We start from the raw sequence: 25,735 nt of genomic DNA on the forward strand, positions 1-25,735 counted from the left end.
ATCAGGTTGGTCAAGCATGACTTCCACTTGGTGAAGCCATGCTGACTACTCCTGATGATTTTCTTGTTCATGTGCCTGGAAATAGTTTCCAGGATTTGCTGCTCCACTGCCTTTGCAGGGGCTGAGGTAAGGCTGACTGGCCTGTAGTTCCTTGGGTCCTCCTTCTTGCCTTTCTTGAAGATAGGAGTGCCATTTGCTTTCCTCCAGTCTTCAGGTACTTCTCTCAGTTGCCATGATCAGTCAAGGAGTATCAAGAGTGGCTTTGCAGTGATATCAGCCAGCTCCTTCAGCACTTGTGGGTACATCCCATCAGGGCCTATGGACTTATGCATGTCCAGTTTTCTTAAGTATTCCTTGACCTGATCCTCTTCCACCAATGACAGACCTTCCTTGTTGCAGCCTTTCCGCTTCATCTCTGGGCCCTGAGATTCCTGAAGGCCAGTCTTGCTAGTAAAGACTGAGGCAAAGGCAGCATTCATTATTTCAGACTTTTCCATGTCCTGTGTAACCAGGTCCTCTGTCTCATTGAGCAATGGGCCCATAATTTTCCTAGTCTTCCTTTTGTCTCCTGAGAAGAACAAGTTATTATGATACAATTTGGAAGAAGGGACAGCAAGCCAAGATGCAGCAATGGTGCCTCAGTCTTTCTTGGAGGCACTCTAAAGGAAAGAGAACATTTGCCTGTTTGAAAGCCCAGTTTCAGGCTGGTGTCATTTGTCCTTAATGGGTATTGCACTGAAATTGCACTGTTATTTCTGGCTTACATTTATCCTTAATTAACTTATGCCAATTTATAGTAACAAGAATTAGCTGTGTGCTTTTGCCCTAACACAAATGTTTTCTTGGACAGTAGTCATACAGTTTTTAAACTTTTTTTTCCCCTGAAAGAAACCAATGGCTCTTAGTCTTTTCCCATAGGTTCATCTAATAAACTTTTGTCTCATTTCATTTTGAATTAATTTTTCTTGAATGTGAATTATCACAATTGTACACAGTACCTCACATGAGATGTCTCACAACTTGAACAATGCTGTCAAGATTGCCTTCTTTTGTGGAAATGTTTCAGATGTAGAAGAGTGTATTTGTCTTTTCTCATGATATCACATTTGTGAATCATACACATCTTGTGATTGACTAACATGTACAAGTCTCTCACCTTTTCAGTTGTATTCTGCAACTGACCCTTTCACTGCAGACGTTTTTGTCAGCCCTATGTGCATAACATTGTACTTCATACTCCTCAGGTTCCTTCCCATTTCTATGGCCTCTGTCTTCAAGGTCATGCATTTTTTCCTGTAAGATACACAAAGTCTTAGTATATTTTTGTTATTTTGATGATTTTAATTTTCAGTTTTTCTATGTGTTCTTGGTTTACAGATCAATAATCATTTCAATAGCTATATAGATGATGCATGCACAACAATAGATACACTTCATTCTTATTATCCAGATTACAACTCTTTAAGGTAATATATTTGTCTATATTGTAAAAAATAGTATTATTTCAACAAGGATGATAGACCTTTTTTGTTTGCTTTTAAAGACACTGATTACTTTTAAAACAGCACTTGTTTTAGAGCAAGGATCTGATGGCTTTGTGAAAAATCACAAAGAAAAAAACCAGAACCTTTTAGCTTCTTCCTTGTATGGAAACAAAAAATGTAAAGTTCAAACATAGATTCTAGCAAGAACTCCAGCTGTGATTACCATAGTTATAGCAGGATTGAATTTGTGTGTTGTATGTCCCCCACAGACAAAGCGTTTGCGGATAGAGATAAGCAAAGTTAAACAAGAAGCACTGCATACAAAGGAAGGGAAGGGAAGGGAAAAGGGGAGGAAAGATTAAGGACTGATGAGCATCTGTTGCTCCACAAAACCCTTAAATGTTATCATCATCACTTTTCCCAACCAGAAAATGTTAGCTGCAACCAAGAGGAAAAAGGGTTGAAAAGCAATATTGTGGGCTTCACACAATGTTCCATGTAAATCAGAGGAATGGGGAAAAATCAATTGTTGATATGGTCAGGACATATGGTTGTTTTGTCTGACAGATATTCTCAATTTCTCAGATTTTTAATAAGAGGACACTTCTCATTATTAATTTGTAATAAAAGGAAGGTTTCCTTGGCACATGCAGAAAATCTGTAATGAAAAGTTGTTAAAGTAAATTGCTGTTGATTTAATGCATCCACAGCATAGTGTAAGTATCCCTATTATCTGTATCATGGATTTTCACAATAAGCTGTTGAAAGGACTGAGTCATGAATGCTGAAAATACAATGTGAATAACCCAAATTTCTTTTCCTAGACAGAGACCAGGAAAATATTTACTTTTACTGAAAGCAGTTGTGTTGGTATAGGTTGTGCAATGCCTGTTTGCTCCAGAGTCAAATTTGGCCTTCTGAGGTGGATTTGTAAAGCAAACATTTTTCCCGTCTCTAACAATTTCTGTGTGTTCTGCTCTCACTATTCACCCCTTAGTAAGTCCTGTTCACCTATAATGCTCATTATGAACAGACCTGGCTAAAGGTCTTTTTCTGAAGAGGGCTAGGGGTTAGAAATAAGATATGTCCAGAGGTATTGCTAACTTCACACAAAGTTGCGTGTATTGTATTTTGACACAAAGGTAAAATTCATTGTATCTTGACACAGAGGTAAAGTTCAGTTGTTCATTTCCTTAAATCTAGTTATTCAGTAGTAGCACTTAAACATATTTTAAAATCTATCATTGCAAGCAAAAGTGCTAGAAACTTTTATTTTAAAGGAAGACTGAATATTCTCTTTACAGTACTGCTTCTAAACCAAGGCAGTTCTGGATCATGGTAACCAAATCCTAGAATGATTTATTTAATTCAAGACATGGAAACAATATGGAAGATAGTGAAAAATTAATATTCTTATATATAACTGGTTTGTGATTGTTCATTCTTGTCCCACTAAGATTTTCTTATTTCACAAAATAAGATGGTTTTCCTTTTCCTGAAGAAATGTGTATAAGTTGCCTCCACACAGGCTAACGTAGGTCTACTTTTCTGTCCCAGAGAAGAGCACCTCGCTGCTGATTCTTGCTTAAAATACCACGAGCTTAAAGGCCACGAGCATGATCTGGGCTAGTAGACACCTATCATTGCCCTACATAGAAAGATGAACCTCTGTTTAGACGTGGGGGATATTTCTAATTTTTTTCCCCACAGTCATCAGTGGAGCTGTCTTCTGCCTTGGAAACCTGTATTTCTTCAACCCTTCCTTTTCTCTGTCAAGCAGATGAGGATGAGGAGATCATCCTTCCCCTCACTCCATTCATCACGTGTTTATTTCTTGGCACACTGTGTGAGAGTGTCAGGCCATCCCAGAAAGTACCCAAAATAAAATGTAGAGAACCAAGGAACTGAGTTCCTCGGGCCATTCTGTGCCTTCAGTCATGAGAGGTAATTCACTACCAAATCCAGGCTGTCATTTGACAGCCAGAAATCTTTCCAGCATTGTTGCTCTGCCAATACCCAATAAGGAAAAATGCTACCAGCCTGAAGCTAGGCTTTTAAGCAAGTAAATATTCTCTTTCATCTGAGGGTCTCCAAGAGAGAGTGAGGCATCACTGCTGCATCTTCGCTTGCTGTCCCTTCTTCCAAACTGCATGATTAGACTGATAAGAAAAACAACTTATTCTTCTCAGGAGACAAGTTTTAGCAGAGGAAGGGATTGTAACACTAGCAACTGGTCTGTGCTTATGTAGAGAGGTGCTATAAAATGAAACAGATTACTTGGAGAGAGAAAGGGGACATAAGCCTGTTCTTCATGCACTGATGCCTCAAAGCACATCTCTCTGTCTGTCCCTTCTCCTTGTAGTCCCTGCAACAGGAGGCAAGTCTTCCGTGGTTTCTGCTGAGTGATGGAAACCTCTGCACATTCTAGCAGTTTTTAGCCTAGAAGGAGAGACCTCAGAAAAGATGATAAATGAATAAAAGGAGAGGTAATATGTCCTGATTCTAGGGTCCAGGTTCAGGATAGTAGCAGAAGAGCAAGGGAAGATTGGGAAATGTGAGGGTAGCACCCTGCAGACAGATTTTGGCACTTGCTGCGTGTGTGGGCAGCCACCCACTCTGCCTTGTGTTAGGCATTGAATAGAATGGCGTTTTTCATTCAACTCTCACAGGACCTGGGCTTCTCTAAAAGACTGGGCATGCACAACAGCAGGATGCTACATACAGATGTGAGAGGGACTTTGGATGTGGTGCTGTGAAACTTATTTTACAACTGAAAGTAAAGCAGAAAGTTATCATTTAGGGTACAACAAGTGTTCTTTCCCTACTCTAGCTAGCCCAGTCAATCTGCTGCCTGTTATAAGGAGAAGAAAGAAAGAAATCTAGTGTCTTCAGGAAGAGAGAGGGATAAAGGGTAGGAGGAGAGATGGAAAAGATGGAAAGAGGAGGACTCTAGAGTAAGTTAGGCAAGTGGAATCAGTGTAAGTGCAGATAATGTTGTGGATAATATTTTCCTCATCCACAAGGCTATTAATAGAGCATCAGGTGGGCAAAGGTCTGGGAAACATTCATTCTTACTGAAGCTACGTGAGTGAGAAAGATTATTCATTTGCTTTCTGTAGGTTGTAAAGGGCACATGTCATCAAATAAATATCACATGCAGCCCTGGTGGACCTTAATACTTTGACCATGCAGCAATAGCAAATAAGTATCAATGCTGGAAATGCAGGTAAGAACTGTTATGCAATGAATATCAATACAGTAGGGTGTTTGTTTGGCATTTCAAAAATCTTGGGCATCATAAACATGGCTGATGTGTCTAATGCTGATGGGATGTGACTGAGATACCCTAAAGTATAGTGAGCAGCTGTCTCTTCTTTCAGTTACTTATGCTAGTCATGGATTCTTTTCCATGGATGTTGGAAGGAATGTCTATCTGCCTAAAGCTGAGAACAGCTGGGCATGTTTCCCCATTGGAACATGATAATGTCATCTTAGGTTTCAAATGGGGGACCAGAAATAACCAGACCTAGTGTTAAGTTCTGGAAGAGGGATTTGGATATATTGAAATTAGTAGCTCACTGTTGATCACCCCAGAATTTGGAAGATGAACTGATACTATCAGTAAACGTTAATGCTTGAGTTCCTCTCAACCAGGACTGTGAAGTCACATCAGATATGGTATTCAGGGATGTCCCAGAAATTTCAAGTATGGATGTGAATGAAGCTGTGAGTCCCCGTAAATGTTCTTGTTAGGACAGCCATTGGAACAGATCCAGGAGAACACTGTAAATGTAGATATGGATCTCTGTGTTGCAGTTGTTCAAGTACCACAATCTAGTTGTAAAATACACCAGCTTTCTGATAAGAACTGTGGAGGAACACCAACAGTAGGCTGTGCCATAACAGAAGGTGAGCTAGGAGCTCACCATGACAGAAACTGAGGTGAAATGCATCCAAAAAATGAGGGAAATCATACTGCTTGAACATACAGCTGAGGCTAAAAGACTAATACGTGGTAGCAGAGAAGTTGAAGCAGTTTTTGCTCAGACCTTGACTGCAACACATTTCCTAAATAAACCACTATAGCTCAAATGATATATTGAAAATTATATAATTCCATGCTTAATATGCTAACTAGAATTAAGAAAAGAGCACTTAAAAGTTTGGAACTACTAGGCTGGAACAAGAATGAACACTTGTTAAGCATATTAATTTTTCTTCATGAGCAATGAATCTTGAAAACCACAGTGGTTTGTCAAAATAATTAAATTCCATTTGCTTTTCAGATATAAATGCCTACATATCTTGCCAAAGTAATCCTTATTTGCTACTCAGAAGCCTAAACTTTCATATTCTAAAAGACATTTTCTCTTTTTCATTTATGATGTAAGGCAAAAAAAATCATAGTTTTACTCATACTGATTATAACCTTCAACGTTGTTCACACTGATCCTCCTAAGAGAATTAGTTTTTCAGATTCAGGTTCACATGTAACACAGGGATAAAACAAAGGCAAATTTCCTTTATTTTTGACAATGCTAATTTCACTCTGATTTGCTTTCATTTGTTTTATCACAATTCAGGCTACTGGATCCCATGATTATAAAATGAAAAAGGCCTGGTGATTTCAGGTGACATACCAGTATCAGTCTTAATTTACAATTCCATTATATCTGTGGGTAGATATCTACACAGATTTTTCGTAGATTTCTTATTTCCTTTATTGATAGTAACAGTAGCAGTTAATCAAAAAGGGGTTTTTTTTGCTATCCTTTGCAAAACCTCTGCAATTTCTGCTGTGCCACTTCATTACAGATCAAAAGTCTTTATTCAGTATTGTAACAGCCCTACACGCAACCCCCCCCCCCAAAAATCTCAATGTCAAACCACACTACAGAAAACTCTGAGACTAGTTAATTGTACTGACACACAGCCAACACTTACCCACAGAAAAAGGCAATATCTTTTCTCAGTCCTTGTCAAGGCTGAGTGCAGCCTGCCACACACCTTCCTAGACAGGAGGCTGCCTGTGCTCCAGGCTAGCTCTGACACGATGCAGGCATGTAACCTTGGGTCAGACAGCGGTGATGGTGCTGTGTGAGCTGGGAGAAGCTCTCCTGGTTACTGCATAAAGGAGAAAGAAGTTAAGTTGAATGTCTTCCCAGTAAATCTCTGATCCTACTCAATTTTTTTTTAAGCATGGGTGAGAACAAACTTTTTCAACAGGAACATTTGCCTGCTTGAAGGATGTTTTTTCCTGCTCCTTCAAATCCAATCCCAGTTCCCAAATCCTAAGCCAAATACATTTGGATTGAAAAAAAGGATCAACTCAGTATTGACAATTATAAACACCCAGCATTCACAAGCAAATTCCAAATTTATAAGAATCCAATATTTTTTAAAAATGTGTTATTTTATTTACTTCTTTTTTATTCTTTCAGATAAAGCACCTACATCAGGCTTTCCTCTGCAATCAATACTGCCCTCAGTAAGTTTGTGGATGACACTAAGTTGGGAGGGAGTGTCGATCTGCTTGAGGGTAGGAAGGCTCTGCAGAGGGATCTGGACAGGCTGGATCGATGGGCTGAGGCCAGCTGTATGAGGTTTAACAAGGCCAAGTGCCGGGTCCTGCACTTCGGTCACAACAACTCCAGGCAACGCTGCAGGCTTGGGGCAGAGTGGCTGGAAAGCTGCCTGAAGGAAAAGGACCTGGGGGTGCTGGTCAACAGCCGGCCGAAGATGCTCCAGCAGTGTGCCCAGGTGGCTAAGAAGGCCAACAGCATCCTGGCTTGCATCAGAAATAGTGCGGCCAGCAGGAGTAGGGAAGTGATTGTCCCCCTGTACTCGGCACAGGTGAGGCTGCACCTGAAGTACTGCGTTCAGTTTTGGGTCCCTCGCTACAAGAAGGACATTGAGGTGCTGGAGCGTGTCCAAAGAAGGGCAACAAAGTTGGTGAAGGGTCTGGAGCACAAGTCTTATGAGGAGCGGCTGAGGGAACTGGGGTTTAGCCTGGAGAGAAGGAGGCTGAGGGGAGACCTTTTTGCTCTCTACAACTTCCTGAAAGGAGGTTGTGGTGAGGTGGGTGTTGGTCTCTTCTCCCAAGTAACTACCAAAAGGACAAGAGGAAATGGTCTCAAGTTGCATCAGGGGAGGTTTAGATTAGATTTTAGGAAAAAATTTTTTCACTGAAAGGTTGGTCATTCATTACAACAGGCTTCCCAGAGAGGTGGTGGAGTCACCGTCCCTGGAGGTGTTAAAAAAGCGGGTAGACGTGGCACTTCGGGACATAGTTTAGTAGACGTGGTGGTGTTGGGTTCATGGTTGGACTTGATGATCCTAGAGGTCTTTTCCAACCTTAAAGATTCTATGATTCTGTGATTCTATGATTCAATATACCTATAAATTAACATGTTGTTTTAAAATGAAGCTCATATTCACAGGAAATCACTTACCTCCAGGAAGTGGACCTTCAAAGAAAAAAAATAATATTTTGAGACTTCCAATAATGTTTAGGCTGCCTGAGCAGCTCTTCCTGAGGGTTAAAGCTGGCATAAACTGCACTAGGTGAGTGCAGCACTGGCTATTGATAGTATTTGGCAAATGCATACAATATATTCCACAATAAATTATTACAGTGGTAAATACATACATTTAACAATCTTTCAAAGGTCTTAGCTGTTAAAAATCTGCTTTGCCAATATTCAGAGGGTTTTTTCCCCTTTTTCTCACCTCTCTCCTATCTTACCTCTCTTCATTCATAAGGTCTACAAGGTAGAGGTTGTCTCTCATTAAAGCTATATTTTGTATTGCCTTCAATCATCATGCTGGAAAACACTCTCTATACTGAGTAATATAAATGGGTTTGTGTCTATATTGTTTATGATCCAAGGACCACATCCATTCCAGGACTGCCTTATGGTCCCCTGCACCTCAACAATATGGGCCTTCCATCCATGGAAGGGGGTTGTGACCTACTCCTAATCCCTAATTTGGTGATACAAGGCTTCCTGGGACATCCTTGGAGAACCGTACTGGGCTGAGTCTACCCAGGTGACTTTCCTACTGTATGCAGAGTCCAAATCCTTATGTACGCTGTCCTGTCAGTGTTAGGGAGCAGTGTGAGGGGGATTGCTCTGCAAGGAGAGGCAAACCTGAAGCTGAGGACATCACTAAGGCAGGAAGGGCAGTGGCCTTACTGGCAAGAACCAAGTACCTGAACAAGGAAAGCAGATCACGTCTGGTGACTGTAGCCATGGTTGGATGTAGTCAAGTGATGACCAAACAAGTCTGTAGTGCTGAGACAGGTCTGGGACCAGGCCAGTCAGCCTAGTCTGTGGGTCAGAATCAGGGAGGTATGTGCAACCATACCAGCAGCATGACTCAGGCACAGGACCAGGATAACAGTCTGAGCTGAAGTCCTGGTGCTGGGAGAAATGGGGGAAGGCTCCCTAAAGAGGCTTCTCATAGCTCTCCTCAAGGCCTTCACCACATCAGAGCTGGCCCTGAGTGCAGGCAGATGGATTCTCAGGATGGGGGAGGATGCATGCTGGTAGTTCCCAGCTGCCCTGGTAATTAATTGATGTGGTCCATTTTGGAATGTGGACCCATTTTATGTTAACCCGGAGATTCGGAAGCTGAACTGACTTGACAGTGTTGCATTCTGTATGTATGTATATCCTGCAGAACAGAACATCCCAAATATTACATCAACACCCTCTACCATAGCAGTAAGGAATCAGTAATCTACTCTTGGAGATTTGAGATAGGATTTAGTATAAGTTTTATCATATTCAATTGTTTTTATTATTTATTTATATTCAATAATCTGAACTGGGAGACTTTAAGTGATTTCATAAACAATAGATTAATCTTGACAAGTCCCTGGTGAGATTTTGTTAAGTTTATAGTAGAAGACAATAAAAATATGGAGCTAGGACACAGTTGCCTGTAGTAATTAATCAGCATCCTAAAGTCTGGAATTACAGGTAATTATCAAACTACTTTAAGTTTTTCTCCAATCCCAGTCAGGTAAACTTTACACCAATGGTGTAACTAAAACTTTTAATAGTATGGATAATATTTATGAGAGATATATATCATTCATTTACATACATTAATGGATGTGGCTTTCATTAAAAAATAGTATTTAACATACAGCAAGTGGGTCTATATATATCAGTGGGAAATTAAAACCATACATAGCAACTGTCAGAAGCATATTTATATGTACACATTTGTTATTATTATTTTAGTGTTATATTTAATGTTATTAAAGCATAATGCATGGTTTTAATATTCATTTCATATGTATTTTAAGATTTTATTGAGTCTAATGTTCCAAACACAGCAAATAGTTTATGTCAAATACCTCATTATCCATTTGTAAAAACAAGTCTCTTATAAATGCAGTGATTGGATAAGAAGATTTAACATATAAGTTTGAAAACTAGTTACAAAGGGAATGATTTGCAATGCATTAACTATAATCTGCCAAGGGAAAGTATTTTTTTTTACCTCTATCAATTTATAAGAGTCTCCCTATTTTCTTACAAGAGCATTCACAACTTATAAAGGAAAGAATCATATTCTGTGAGCAACAGCAAGCACGCCATACAAATGTCATAAAATCACAGAAAGAAATGTTTGGATGAGATGTTTGGAGGTCTGTTAGTCCAGCCTCTGTCCTGCCAATGTTATATCAGGTCAGCTGCGGCTCTGACCAGCTTTAGTTAGTGCTTGAGTTTCTCCAACTCCCTCAGAACTGAAGCTCTACCAGCTGATGTGTCAGACACTTCAACTAGTCTAGGGTCATCTGCAAATCTGTTTTGATGAATGAATTAAGCATTATGTGCCCCAGTTACAACCCCTTGGTTATTTTGCTACCGGATGCCATTTGGATGTCAAGCCATATGACATTTTGAGCCTGGCAGTCCAGCCAATTCTCAGCCCTTCTAACAGTCAATTCATCCAGCCCGTATGTCTTCAGGTTCCCAGTGAGAACCCTGTAGGAGATGACATCAAAAGTCTTACTAAAGGAAAGTATATTACATCCAACAAATGTCAACAAATGCCAGCAAAGAGAAGTAAAAAGTACCTGCATTTGCCCAGTGCATATAGTCCTATTTTATTGCTCTGGTATGTGTCAAGCCTTTTCCTACTATTTATAAACTAAAAAAGATAGTGCCTAAAATTGAAACAAATGCATGAGCAAATGAACTCTCCATAAGCCAACTGTATAAGGCAAAGAAATCAAATAATGCTATCTCAACATCCTTGGGGTAATAACTTGAAAAGGCGACAAAAACCATGTCTGATGATACACAATATACAAAACTATTGTCTAGATTAAGCTCAAACATTTTTTCTCATTTTGTTTTCTCATTTCTTTCATGAAGAAACAGATTTTGGAGCAAGTTCTAGAAGTCTGCAACCTTGGGCTGAGGAGGAGAAACAGAATGAAGAGCCTTCTGTTCTTCTGAACATCCAGTCACCAGCCTTATATAAAACAAACCTAGGAATGTATCTTGTTTATCTTAGTCAAGCTGTCAAGCTAAAGCTTGATGAGAGATGATCTGTAAGACATTCATTTTTTTGCCTATAAAGATAGAACAAGATCAACTGTTTCACTAAAGAATTACTTTCCACGTGCCTGTGTCTTCCTATGATTTTATTGGTTCTGTGCAGAAGTGGTATTATTTTGGATGTCTAGAACAGGTAGGATATACTTCTGTGCTGTGTGCACAGTTCTGCAGGATAACAGATGGGCAGGTATACCAATAACGAAAGCATTTAGAGTTCATGCAATAGACTAATTTTATTTGACTAAAATAATAGTCCAGCCAACAGTGATACAGTGTACCTATCAATAAAGATGGGGTAATTGGGTATTTATTTAAATTAAAGATGCTTGTTTAATCTGACCATTTTAAATTTTATTTCAAAAAGATTATAATCTTGTAAAATAAATAATTTACTGATGGCACGAAATTGCACTTTCTTTTTGAGGATATATGTACACATTAGAAACATCCCTTAATTTTACTTTTTAAGATTGCTAAAAGGAAAGTATTCTATCAGTACAGAAACTGACCCTTTGCCAGATGTTTTTATAAATGTACACAAAGGTATTTGCTAAATAGGACATGATATGCTATTCTCTTGAAGATGGCATTGCATTCAGAATTCTTCCTTTTGTATATTTCCACTTTCTAGATTTTCACATTTTTTACTCCAGAAATAAGAACTAAAATTCAAGTGTGTCAAAAAAACATCTACTCTGCAACTACTGCTAAAACCCCAGTTTTAAGGCTGTGGATGAGGTCCGGAGGCTTCTTTATTGAATGGAAAAGTATGCAACAGCTTAAATGATACGTTCACTTTTGGCCACATACACAAATATGTAATTTGACAAAAATGTGACCTTCACTACTCTTCTACAATATTCTCCAGGTTTTCCTAATGTACAAAGTATACAGATTGACTTTTCATCAAAATAGATAAGAATGCACTTAGTAGCTGTCACTTTGCAGAGCAGCTGCATGGAAGAACTCTTTAAAGATCTCTTGCTTGGCCCTTTATGTTTGGGAGTAAATCAGCTGAAAAAAGGGATTCAAAGGTTTCTTTCTTTTCTTTCTTTCTTTCTTTCTTTCTTTCTTTCTTTCTTTCTTTCTTTCTTTCTTTCTTTCTTTCTTTCTTTCTCTTTCTCTCTCTCTCTTTCTCTCTCTCTCTCTTTCTCTCTCTTTCTCTCTCTCTCCCTTTCTCCCATCCATCCATCCATCCATCCATCCATCCATCCATCCTATTTGCTCTCTAGTTAGTTACAGGCTTCTCTATTCTAAGCCAAAATTGTCATCAGCTTCAAATATGCTATGATAAAAAGCCTTGATCCAGTTCTAAAATCCTGAGTCCAGTAAAATGCCAAAGATTTTTCCTTAGTGTATCAAATGACAGTACAACCAGCTCAGTAAGACATAATCATGTGCAACTTTAACCATGTCACTGATTTCACTGATTCTAACACTTCACACTCATTTCAGTTGTCTCCATGAATATCCAGGTGATGAAAGACATTGCTCTAAATACGTCGATAGACTAATGCCCATTTTGATTCCTTGAAGTCACTGGGAGGAATCTGAACTGTGTTGCCTTTTGGATAGTCTGTATGGATATCCTCCTTAGGGCCATGACACTTCCTAGTTAATGAATTCTGGTTTTGTAATATGTAGCAATTTCCATAACACATTTTTCTTACATAAATGAAGTCACTGAGAGTCTCAGAGAGGAAAAATAAATTTTGTTTAGAAATGTATCAGGGAGTGAAGAAAACATAATAAAAATTAAACAGAAGAGCTAAAAATTTAGATTTTACCAGATAAAGTAATATGGCCTTCAAATCTACAGGAGATCATCGGTACTCCTCACATCTTAACTGACAATGACCTAATGTCTCCAGTGTACTTATAAGAACATCTCTTTTACTATCTTTGTGAAGCAACGTTTTCTGCACATTTTGATTTTTTGTCTCTAATTTTGCTGGTCTTAATATTTCTGGGAAATTATTTCAAAAGGAAACCAAAGAGTTTATCAAATAATTTCTTGAAGATAAAACCTTTCCATTATATAGGAGGGAAATTTAATGCCTGTGTTTTTGAGGATATAAATTGGTAATAATCTACTGAACTGATCCTGTGCTCTCAGACTACTGCATCAACTTGCTTTTGCTAGTCTTTGGGTGTGACGTCATTGCAAAGAGGAATGTCACCTAAGCAACCCTATAATGCTAAAAAGCTTATAGCTGAAATGTGTAGTAGGAAACAGATGGGGCGGTATCTGGAAATTTTATTTGTCAGATAGCGTCCATCTGTTTCTCTCCCTGTCTGCATGTTTTGCAGTAATATCCATTTTTAGGAAGGCAAGTCGATATAATTCTACAGAATTGGTTTAATCTTCTGTTTTATTATTATTATTTAATTTTTATTTTTTACAATTCATTAACGGCTGGCAGGGAAACATAAAACCCACACTGATGATTCAGCCAAACAATCCTCATCTCCATTCCATGAGAGACAAAGTTATACTTCACGGCAAAATTAGTAGATGTTAACTCTTCTTATTAATTGGTTCTAATAATTTTGGCAGTTTCTCACATGCAACAGACCTCCTAAATAAATGAATGATAGAGACTATTTTTAAATGCATTCTAAAACTGAAAGGATTATGTGTCATTTCAGAGTGAGTTCTAGTTTTTTTGTAATGAGTAGCTATTAAAATCAGTAAGTCTTTTTTGGCAGCTATCCGATTCTCTGAAAATAGAGCCACAAAATGCTTTGCAACAGGTATATTATTTATGGAGAGTATATAAAGGCTTTGGTTGTAAAAATTAATTATGGGCTGAGCAACTCTATTTGCTTTCTGCTTCATACTCTAGCTAAACATAAGCTAACATAATGTCATTGCCATTGCTCTCCAAATTGTTTCTTTCTCACAGGACCAAAATGAAAACAAAAGCCACTTAAAGTAGCAACATAGTCAGAAAGGGCAATGGGTTAAAAGGAAGTTATTAGAAGTCAAGACAAGAAATGAGTGGCACTTACAAATGGCACACAGAATCCAATATCAGGCAACACCATGACTCCTATCTGTTCCTTATGCATAAGTACCAATAGTGAGGTAGACGAGCATTTAGCTTTATAAAAGTTAATAAAAAATAATGGCAGTAGGTGGGTTGGGTGCATGAGATTCATAGTATGACTAATTACAGGGGTGGTGAGCAAGGCAAAATGGAGGGTTTGAAACAAAATGAGCTCCATTCTGAAATGAGCTCCATCCTGATGCCATTTATAGCTCATCAAACTAACAAATCTGCTCTTGACTCTTGACTCTTGAGGATGCAGTGACTGCTATTATCATCCTTCTCTTTACTGCCTTTCCTGTCAAATTATCATATTTTCCCTCTCTTATTACCTAGGCCCAGGTCTATCCTATTCTCCCCCTGTTATTTTGATTACTTTTCCTTTCTTTCCCCCTTTAATTTTACAGGATTACTTCCTGACCTGCAGTTACCCACATCTGCTAGCATATCAGCCTTTCAACTGACAATACGCAGTGACCCCAGCAACAGAGGGTCTCACAAGAATGGCTTTCTATCAGTGTTAGATTCTTCCTTTTCTTCATGTCTCCTTTGTCTACTTTGATCTTGAATTCTGTTCCCTGCTTTGATATTGATTCCGAGCCACACATCTCATTTCTTTATCCCTTGTCTTTCTTTATCTTGTCTTTTGCCAGTCTCTTCCCCAATACGTGCTTTGGATGAACACAGCCCTGGTACGAGGACATCTCTGGTCCCTCCTGACTTGGGTCCAAATCACAGACCATGTCTCACTTTGCCCCTAAAAAGGGTTAATTCTTTGATTGTTGTGATTCACTCATTTCAACTCATTCTAAGTGCTGTATCTGATTCTTCTCTCTATCCTTTAAACCTCTTTTTCATGTTTATTTGCTTTGTCCTTTGATTACAGTCCTGTTAAGAATATAGGACAGGGTTGCACAGGTCATCAGATCCATTCCTCCTGCCTTTTGCAGGCAAGTTTGTCATGGAACTACTTTCATAAATCTGCCAAGCTCTACTTTTAAATCAATTAAATTTTCTCCCTCTGCTCTTCTAACAGAACGCTGTTTCCACATCTAATGATTAGAAACCATCTTCCAGTTTTCCAGTCTATACTGATTTGTATCTTGCTTATGCTCATTTCCTTTTGTGACAATTCCATCTGTTAACATTCCTGATATGCTTAGAACTGTCTTACATCTTATTTTCCTAGGTATTTTCCTAAACAAATCAAACCCTTCTAATCTATTGTGTCTCAGATAAGTTCTCCATTCCCCAGAGGCCTCTGCTCTGTTTAAGTCCGAATTAATTCTTCTGGAACATGGGTGATCATAATTCCCTATGATATCCTAGGTGCAATGCAACAGTACAACAGTATTAATTTACATATCTTCATTGGAAATATTTAATCTGATTCTAGGCCTTATGTATCCTAGGCACTACTTGCTTATTTCAGAGCTGCATCACTCTGGTGACTCAAAAATGCCTTGTAACTCACTAACTTCCACCCAGGAGTTTCAGGTTACATTCTCTATTGTTAATGCTCATAGGAAACTGTTACTGTTAGTCCTTATGTGCATGACTCTGGACCTTGTAGTGTTTAGTATCTTCTAATTTTCTATACTTCAGTAAGCAAAAATAAAAATTGCATAAATTCACAATGTATATACGTATACATAAAAGTATAAATCTATGATGTATACATTGGTCTTCCCCAATCTTATTTTATCAGCAAAACTCATTAAAAAACCTCTCATTTTTTTTGCAAAAGTCATGAAAATATTAAGTTATATTGGTTCTCAGATGAGTCTACTCACATCCTTCTTTCAGCCCAGCAGTTCTCACCTTAGTGCACACGATCATTATTGCCCCTTTAGCCAGTGCTATAGCTAAAAATCTTCCTATCTGTCTCCATTTTGTCCAGCTTGCCATGGCCCTGAGTGTACCTACAGGCTCTGCAGCCTCTTCTCCCCACTCCTATGGGTTTGGCTGCCTGTGCTCAAGGCCACCTCTGACTTGGCACAGTCGTGTAACATTGTGTCAGGCAGTGGTGACACATTCGATGTGTGAGGAAGAGCTTGGAGAAGCCTTGTTGGTGCCCCCCTGCATTTAACAAGGGGGTGCTGCATTTAAACTCAAGCCCTTGCCCTCAGTCTCTGCCTGCGCTTTGCACATCTGTGCCTTGCTTTGCACCTCACTGATCCTGACCCTGATTTATACAGACTTGGCTTCCTGGCTTGTCCTCAGATCTGTCTCCTCACTGTGAACCTGTCTGGAGATGTGGACTCTTGGCTGAGCCTGGTTATCATCACCAGACCTGCTCTTCCTGCCTACCCTGGTCTTGTCTTCATCTTCCAACTTGCCTCCCCTTTCAGAGCAGTCCCCTCCTGCTGCTTCTTGACATAGCTCAGCATTTTATAGTATGAAAAATATTGTTGATTTAATAAGTCAGCAGCTTATCCTGGCATATCTTGCCTCTCTGTGTCCCCAAATTATTAAAGTTTATAGGTATGGTGTGCAGGTACAGAGATGTCAATGTGGGCTCTGACTGGTGATTAGGTACCTGGGTATGACAACAGTGCAGCTGAACTGGAACTAGGCTGAGTTCTTTATACGCTGTCTCACATGGCCGAAGACCATACAAGCTCAACAGCAGGAAAAGCTGATTTGAAGAAAAGATCAGGTAAATAACGTATGTGGGGTTTGATATTGGTGTAATACTGATATCTGGGGAAGTAGGGACCCCTACAACCAATCTGCTGTTGATCTTAAAAATTTGCAAGTCATGGAGTTATTTTGCAGATACCTAAAAAAAGGAAAACACAGTGGAACAGGCACTGAAAAAGTACTAGCTTTTGTTCCTGAGACTAAAGCAACCTGAGAAGTTGCAGAGGCAAGAAAGGCTGGTACACAGGAAAACCCAGCAGTGACAAGGGCAAATTTGACTTATCTTTGGATATGAATAAAAAGGTTGTTAAGATAGTTTTGAACATAAAGTCAAAACCCATTTCAGCCCCAGTAAGTGGTGAATCTATATCTGAGCCTTCTATCTAAGATCTAATGAGACCTTCTTTGCATAAAGCAGCAGAGGATCCTGCCTTCAGGTCTCACTTTCAGTTTCTACAATCTGCTTCTGGAGTATTACCTCAAACTCATCAGTAGCGCTTGCAGCTCTTGGAGCCCTGGAAAGAATTCCTCCAGCTGGGGGAGTATGCAACTCATGCTTGTATGGCTTTTATGCAGCAGCTGCCACTACGTTTGACCTCATTCAAGTGATAAATGTGTTTTTAGAATCAAATCAGTGTAGATGTAGTCGAATCCCTACCTATAAAACTGGCACTGAATTCTCCAAGTTACAGGCATATACTTGGGATGAAGTGGTTTAACTTTGTTGTACTTAACAATTCACTAGTTTATTCCTCTTGCATATGTGCACAATTCCTTGCAGTCAAAATTTTTGCATGAAAGGAATTGCAGAGGGAGAAGCAACCGTTACTGCTTGTATGGGATTACTTGATGGACTAAATAGTGATAGTGATAAAATTGTGCATAGTGTCATAAACATCGTCTCCCTCTCTGTCCCTCACAGCTCACTGACTGTGTATATACTTCCATAACAAAGCAAACAGTTGACAAGATGAAAATCATCAAGATGAACCTTGAACTTGGGTTTCCCAGTAAGAAGTGCAGAAGGCGGCTACATCATCTCTTGGCAAGAGTATTTTCCATTGACTGATGAGTGACAAATGGTTGAGCCATATAAGAACATTATTGTTGCCACCATGTACTGGGGGAACAGTTTCTAGAAGACTGCGGAAGCAATGGGTGTCCGGTAACAGGAATCCCAGCAGCAGAGCCCAGGCCATTTGGGGTGAAACCTCAAAAGTGAGCAGTCACTGTGAAGAGAAAGAATGAATCTACTCAGGGCGGGATGACAGTGAGAGAAACAAGCAGGCTGTGTTGCTGGATGTAACAGTCTATTATACACAAAATGCCGCCTTCCTTGAAATGGGGTTTAAAGTAACAGACAAATTTACCAACAGAAAATGCTGTGGTTTGAGAGCTAAAACAGACAATGTATCAAACTCAGGCTTGCGCATACTTATCCCTGACGCTGCTCAGTCTTGACTTCAGCAAGTAAAGATGCATTTGTGTGCACACACACTGAAGTACTTATGTCGGGAAATGCATATAATTGCTGAATCTCTATGTGAAATATAAAGAACGTTCAGTTTGAAGCGCTGTGGTTTGAGATCTATGAAGATGCAGGGGTGACCAAGCAAGTCAGAAACGGGCTGCTAGCACAATCTTATTTTTGTACCTTCGTGCAGATACACCGTCAGTTCAGCCCAGCTCACTTTTCCTAACAATTTATTATTATGTAATTTTTCAGTCAGCTTGCACACAGGTTGGAAGCCCTGCTGTTCTCTTCCTTCCATTGTCAAAATCGGTTTCTATTGACTTTTTTAAAGTTTTTTTTTTTTTTAGCAAAACTATGCAATAGATTTTAATCAGCATTTTATTTTAATGCAACGTTAATTTTTCCTTTATGCAGTAATATGGATTTTTTCCTGTCATATGTGGCTAGTGCTGACATACTACTCCCAGACACAGTATTTGGCTTATTTGCAATTCTAGTTTTCCGAATGTCTACCCGAAAACCTTTTTTTTTTTTTTCTTTTTCTCCACAGTACAGGTATTTTTATCTCTCTCGGATAACTCGATAAATATTTCGTTTTTAAATAGACAGTTTCCAGGGAGGCTCCGCGCTGTTTTCCGATCCCCAGGAGGCGCAGGGTGCCGGTGCAGGGCGGCACCCCGGAGCCGGCGGGAGCGGCCGTTACGGCGGGTGCCGCGGCCGTTAGGAGGGCACGTGCCGCCCTCCTCGCGCGGCGCCTCGTTTGCTCTCCGGGCGCTACCTGGCCGCTCCCGAAACGCGGACCTCCGCGGCCTCCCCGTGCGCCCCCGGCCGCGGTAAACGCCGCGGGGAGCCTGCGGCAGCCTCTGTCCCCTCCTTCGGCCGCAGCTCCCGGCTTTACTCCCTCTGGGCGCCCACCGGCCCCGCTCGGTCTCGCGCCTCGCCTGCCCTCGGAGACGCGGCCCGGCGGGGCGGAGAGCGGCGGGGCGGGGTGGGGGGGGGACAGGGGTGTGTCCTGCTCCATGCCCGGGGCAGCGGGGTCTTCTCTCCTCTCTCGGGCGGCGGCGGCTCACTCGCTTGGCTGTCCCGAGGCGGGACGAGCGAGCAGGTCGGCTGCCATGGCACGGGAAAGTTTGCCGCTCCTTCTGCTCCTGGCGGCGCTCGGCAGCCGAGGCCAGCCGCCGCCGCCGCCGCCGCCGCAAAGAGGTACAGGGGAGCGGGGAGCCCGTGCCTCACTCGCCCCGGCCGGGGCCGCGGAGGACGTACAGGGGGAGGCGACCTTGCCACTGACTTGGGAGTCCTTGTGGTGACGGGAGGGTCGGGGGGACAGGGACGGAGCGCGACGAGTAACCCCCAGCCTGTAGAGGGGACGGACCCGGCGGTGGAGCGCTGCCGGGGCACCACCGCTGGTACATCGGCCGGGCCGAGGAGAGCTGCTGTGACACCGGGAGCGCAGCCCTTGGTCGGGGCCGCAGGCTCCCACCCCGCCGAGCGGCTGCCGCGCCGCTGCCGCGCCCGCGTAACGTGCGCGCTGCTGCCGCCCCGCCCCGGGGCAGGATCGCCCGGCTCCGCGCGCGCGGGCGCTGCTGCCGAGGTCCCGGCGGGGAACGGAACGGGGTGCTGGTCTGCGCCCCCCGACGCTCTGTCTCCCGCTCCCTCTTCCCGTTAACTCTCAAACACACGCTTTTATTAAGAGGCAAAGTCACGGTTCAGGGCATGGCAGATGAGGTGCATTATGACTCAACACGGACGGCCACATCGTACTTATAGTTTAGGGACGACTGGACGACATGTGCTGGTCCCCGAAGCGTCACATAGTCTTTACAGGCTAATCTGTTGGCAGCCCTCTCCCCGTGTTGTGCCCGTCTGTTGGCATCTCCGTGATTAGGGGAAGCTTGGTAGGCTGTATTGAAACAATGCGGGCTCCTCGGGCTGCTTTTACTTAAGCGACAATTTGATGCACTTACCCAGTAATACAGCTTTTCTAGGTGTTAAAAACTGACCACGACTGGAATGGGAACCGAATCAATTGTATCCTGGACGAGCAGTCAATGTCTTACACGTACAATCATCTTCCATTATACGGTGTTTAGGTGTGTCGGCACTAAGGGGTTTTTTGTTTATTTTCTTTTTCAGTTAGTGTTATGTGGGAAGATCAAAAAGGATGATGTACAGATATGGGAGAAATAAGCTTTATTAAATTTATCAGCTCTTGTAGGAAATGCTTAGAACTGTTCTGCAGCTCACAGTATTCCTTCTGGTGCTTGCATTTGCTGCTCTTTACATTTTTAGCCTTGCTAAAAAGAATTCAGTAAGAAGACACCAGGAGTGTGTTAAAATAAAACTAATTAAAGCCACTGGAATAGCATCGAGCTTCTATTTGACCTTGATGTCATACTATAGGCTGAACACTTTGGATTAGGAATTTTTAGGGTTTAGGATTTACTTTGGAAAACAGGATGTTCTGTCATTTCATGAAAAAGTCTCTCAAGCAGCTGACTCCTTAATACTAATTTTACTGTGTGAGGATAAACGACAGTTGATCAAGTGTCTGTGTAGATAAGAACTCATCCAGAATTAGACTGTGTTTAGATGATGACTTATTGGTAAACATTGAAGACTGAGATTTTAAAACTAGAGCATTTAAGATATAGTAGTATATCATACATTTTCCTCTTGCTATTTTTTTCTTGTTCTTTTTTCCCCCTGCCAGCTAATTCATAGTAGAAAAGTACTGATTTGGCATTTTTTTTTAATATTCTTTCTTTCTCACACATACACAGACACTTTTGGAGAATGTCCTTTTCTTTATGCAGTATCTTTGGTTTTTTTAACTTTTGCAGTGAAGGGATATGATGATTATTTTCCTTTTAAATTAGAAGTGGGTGTCTTGGACATTCATCTGCTGCATTGTTGGTATTATGTTATAACTGAGTTCTGATAATTCAGTGAGGAGCACTAGGACTTTTAATTAAATGTTAATAATGTGATGATGGGCCCTTCTAATCCTCACAGTTGAATTCAAGTGCTGGCCTGCCAAATTTTAAGCCATTTACTGTCTTCTAAATTTCTTTCTAAGTTCTGTTACAGCTGCTAGGAGGTGCTAACACTATGTAGATATCACTGTGTTGCCCAGGCAAAGAGGTAATGAACTCCTCTCTAATGAAAAAGTTAGAAAAGTCTGACTTCACTGAAGTCCTGAGGGATTTTTAACATGTACAAGAATGTTACTGGACCCATAGTTTATACCTTTAGACTTACAACTTTTGTTTTTCCACTTAATAGTTATTTGGTAAAACCCATAACATTGGATGGTAAGTAATACTCTCTAATTGTTAGCACTAGTCGGATGTCTGTGGAGAAAATTATGTAACAGAGCTGCAATGCTTTGAAAAACAGTATTTGAGACATCACAATGAATTCCCATGTTGTTTTTTAGAACAGAACAGTTCAAGAACATTTTGCACCTCAAAGATGAGAACAGTCTGTAATTCTGGGTGGGTTTTTTTGTTGTTTGGTTTGGTTGCGCTTTTTTTTTTTTTTTTTTTTTTTTTTAAAGTTGGTAGAAGATTTATTGTGGTCAGAAACCTGGAGTTAATTTTAGGGTTTTTTTTTCAGCTACACATGTTATTTGTTCTTCTCTTGTTTGAACACCAAGTAGTCCTGTAGAATTTTTCATAAAATGGAAGAATCAGGAGCAGAAAGGCATATACATTCTATAACAGTGTTTCTTCAATGTATGCATAACTTGCCATTAAGGCAAACTTACTGAAGTGCTATATAAAGTTCCTTTTGAATCTTGAACCTTGGTTGATCCTCCTCCTTTCTTTGTGAGAGAAACAAAATAGTCATAGTTTAGAAAGGAACAAAAAACTCGCTTTTGATCTTGAAAAATTAATCCTTTTATTAAAAGAAGGTGTAAGTATCTATCATGAGAGAGAACTGAAGCTATATATCTGTGAAAGGTGTAAATAGTAGGGACAGGGCTAAGGAACATACACTGAACAGTAATTTGATCTGTGGTGTCAGCTGCTGACATCAGTGGAGATAGCTCACGGAGTACAGGTGTTTCTTAGCATCTCATAGATCAGAAGTGTAAGTTGACTCCAAGAGGTGACATGTATAGGATGCTTATAAAGTCAAAGGGAAATTTCTCACTTGAAAGAGAACTGAGGGGTAAACGTGAACCATAGCAGAATATGTTTGGTCCCAGTCTGTTAGGCAATGGATGGTGGCAGGTTGGTCAATATTTTAGGTCTGTCTGTAAGTGTAGGGTTTTTAAATGAGTTTTCGGAGTTTCGTTCAAAACTGTTCTCTCTGTGTTATCTCATGGAAATGAGGAGTTACAAGATTCCTTCCCACATACATACATGTATGCATATTGTACAGTGTACTCTGAAAAGTCAAGAGACAAGGATAATGGGACATAATTTTGATATTTCACATATTAAGATTGAAGGATGTCGTGTGGATTTAGAACCTCTGTTTCTGGAGAGAAAAAGAACAGATGCTTTGTTAATGTAATCTGGTAAAGCAAAGCTCAAGTCTCCTGTTTCTTTTTGGAGTAAGGTCAGTGTCAGGGTTTAACCCCAGCCAGCAGCTCAGCCCCACGCAGCCACTCGCTCACTGACCCCTTGTGGGATGGGGGAGAGAATCAGAAGGGTAGAAGTGAGAAAACTCATGAACTGAGATAAAGACAGTTTAATAGTTAAAGCAAAATCCATGTGCACAAGCAAAGCAAAACAAGGAATTCATTCACCATTTCCCATGGGCAGGCAGGTGTTCAGCCATCCCCAGGAAAAGCAGGGCTCCAGCACATGTCACAGTTACTTGGGAAGACAAATGCCATCACTCTGAATGTCCCCCCCTTCCTTCTTCTTCCCCCAGGTTTATATGCTGGGCATGATGTCATATGGTATGGAATATCCCTTTGGTCAGGTGGGGTCAGCTGTCCCAGCTGTGTCCTCTCCCAACTTCTTGTGCACCCTCAGCCTACTCACTGGTGGGGTGGTGTGAGAAGCAGCAAAGGCCTTGGCTCTGTGTAAGCACTGCTCAGCAGTAATGAAAACATCCCTGAATTATCAACACTGTTTTCAGCACAAATCCAAAGCATAGCCCTGTAGTAGCTGCTGTGAAGAAAATGAACTCTATCCCAGCCAAAACCAGCACAGTCAGTTTTCAAAAATGACCAACCCCTGCTCCCCAGCTGTAATCTTGATATAGAGAGCATTTCCATCATGATAGATGGCACTTAACTATTCAAAACGTTCTGCTGACTTTATCTGGAGAATGGTGCTTGTAAATGATTTAGTTGGTATTGGAAAGAATAATGTTGATAAATTTGCATTCTACTTTCCTGAGAGAACAAGGCTTAGGTGATTGCTCTGTTTATCAGCTTGTTCTCACCTAAATAAATTTTGAAGCTGTTGTCCAGTATCAACAAAATTTGAAAGCAATGTAGAATTCTTTAAGATAATCACTGAAAGTCAATGGCTATTTGAGAGACAGAGCCCCAAAGTATTTTCTCTTCTATGAGAGGAAAGGTAGAATTTAGCTATTATCTAATACATCCAGTCTAGTCAATCTACATATGTAGGGCTCTGGCTTCAAGAATATGAAGAAGAATATGTCCATTGTGGAGGATAGGCATCTTACAATGTGTAAATTTTTTAATCCGATTTCAGGATTTTATAACAGGTAACAAGCCTTGTTCACTGAAGGTGTACTGCAGTAAAGTACATTATATGTATATCCTTTTTACATTCATTCTATATGCTACTAAATTTTTTTTGCCAGATAAACTCCTGATGATCTGGAAATTAGGATTTTTGTTTCTTTTTTTTTTAATCTATGTATACAAGACTGATATTGATCAGTTCTAGAAACTCTCTTAGGAGTATTTAGTGCTGCCTGATCAATAGAGATTAGCCAGCCCCAAAATTTTGGGAGATGCTGCTCTTAATACATGATTGCTCATAATATTTTACTTCAAAGTTGTTGTCCATATTATTTTCTTATATAACTTGTTGAGAAAGTGAAAGCAGAGGGTATCAATATGTGTTTCAGGTTCAGAATGTGAGAAAAGAATACATAGTAATTAAGGGCCAACCTAAGGTATTAGAATTGCCCAGACTGACTGGAGACATGAATTTGTGTGGGTTTTGTGTACATGCTTTAGCTTGAAATAACCACAGCCAAACTGAATGAGGTAGGTCTTGTACAGGAATGCGTGAATTTGTCCAAGCAACAAATAAAAACATAAGATACACTTTATGTTTAAACCCCTTATTATTAATTTTTCCTCCTACAAGTTTTTTACAGGAGTCTTTCTTATTAGGCTTGAAATACTAAAGTCAGAACAGTGGTTCTTTAACCTGTTCCAAAAATCCGCTTTAAAATAATACAGCAAACAATCATTTTTAATTAATTCAGGCTGGAGGAAGGAATCCGCCCACACATGTTCTAATTTCTTATCCAGCTACTTGGACTGACAGTTTTTGGAGATTATAGTATTTTGGAATAAAAGGCAGCATGAATTCCTGGTGCAGGCTTGCCTTTTTTTTTTTTCCTTCTTTTTTTATCTTTTTTTCTTTTTTCTTTTTTCTTTTTTTCTTTTTTCCTTTTTTTTTCTTTTTTTTTCTTGCTTTTTTTTTTTTTCTTTTTTTTTTCCCTGAAGTCCAGACTCCTTATATTTGTAGGTCAGGAATGGTGATAAGACACTAATACATGCAAATGTGTACCATTGTGTGTACCTGTTTATCTCCTATTCTTTCCCAACTTTTTTTTTCTTAAGTAAGTTAAGATAGTAAGCCCTTAATTACTGCATATTTTTCTCCTCAATGAGAGTTCTGTCTAGAATATCTGAAAACTCATATGTCACACACTAACAACTCAGGACACACTCAGACCAAATCAGATGTAAAATATAGACAAATATGTTATGTTTGCTAAACTTTGTATTGACTCCATCCATGTCCTTGAAACAGGAAAGGGAATTCCTTGATGTTTGCCAATAAAGCTAGTTCATGAGCTGACTCCTGCTGATGACTACCTGTTATTTACTCTCTTGTACCAGCTACTGTAGTTGATAGCCAATTCCTAGTTCCTGCTTTTCTGCAGTTTTGATGTTCTCCTCAGTCTGAAAATGTAGATAAGAGAGGTACTGAAGAAAATGGCAATGATTTTGGATCACTTCTGTACCATGGATAAGGTAGAGATTACACCTTTCTTCTTTTTTGTTTTTTATTTTTTACAGTTTATTTAGATTAGAAAGATGATGAGATTTCCAGAAAAAGTAATCTGAATTAGTGTGATTTTTGTTCTGAGAAGTAACAAAAATCTCTCAGGATTCTTGCAAAACTCAAAACAAATAGCTGTTACTACCCTCAATGTTTTTAGGAGTTCAGTCTCCATTAGTTACACCTCAGCATCACAAGGATTTTCCTAGGACTCTGCTCCCTGCCAGATTCCTCTAGCAGACATTATCTTTGAATCAGACCTTGTAAT

The 25,735-nt window shown here is 40.2% G+C and overlaps 1 protein-coding gene across 2 annotated transcripts in view; it reads left to right on the plus strand.

Moving 5' to 3' along the window:
- The first annotated feature begins 19,265 nt into the window (after window positions 1-19,265).
- The window catches only part of LAMA2 (laminin subunit alpha 2), a 379,509-nt gene continuing 373,039 nt past the window's right edge, over window positions 19,266-25,735 (plus strand). Inside the window, exon 1 of one of the 2 annotated variants that reach the window (XM_075748052.1) lies at window positions 19,266-19,435. In XM_075748052.1, the coding sequence (XP_075604167.1) occupies window positions 19,348-19,435 (88 nt within the window). In that variant the 5' untranslated portion in view covers window positions 19,266-19,347. The remainder of the gene's footprint in view (window positions 19,436-25,735) is intronic. The other variant, XM_075748053.1, reaches the window with a different exon arrangement.

The sequence above is a fragment of the Balearica regulorum genome, chromosome 3 (assembly GCF_011004875.1).
Source record: "Balearica regulorum gibbericeps isolate bBalReg1 chromosome 3, bBalReg1.pri, whole genome shotgun sequence".
Lineage (NCBI taxonomy): Eukaryota > Metazoa > Chordata > Aves > Gruiformes > Gruidae > Balearica > Balearica regulorum.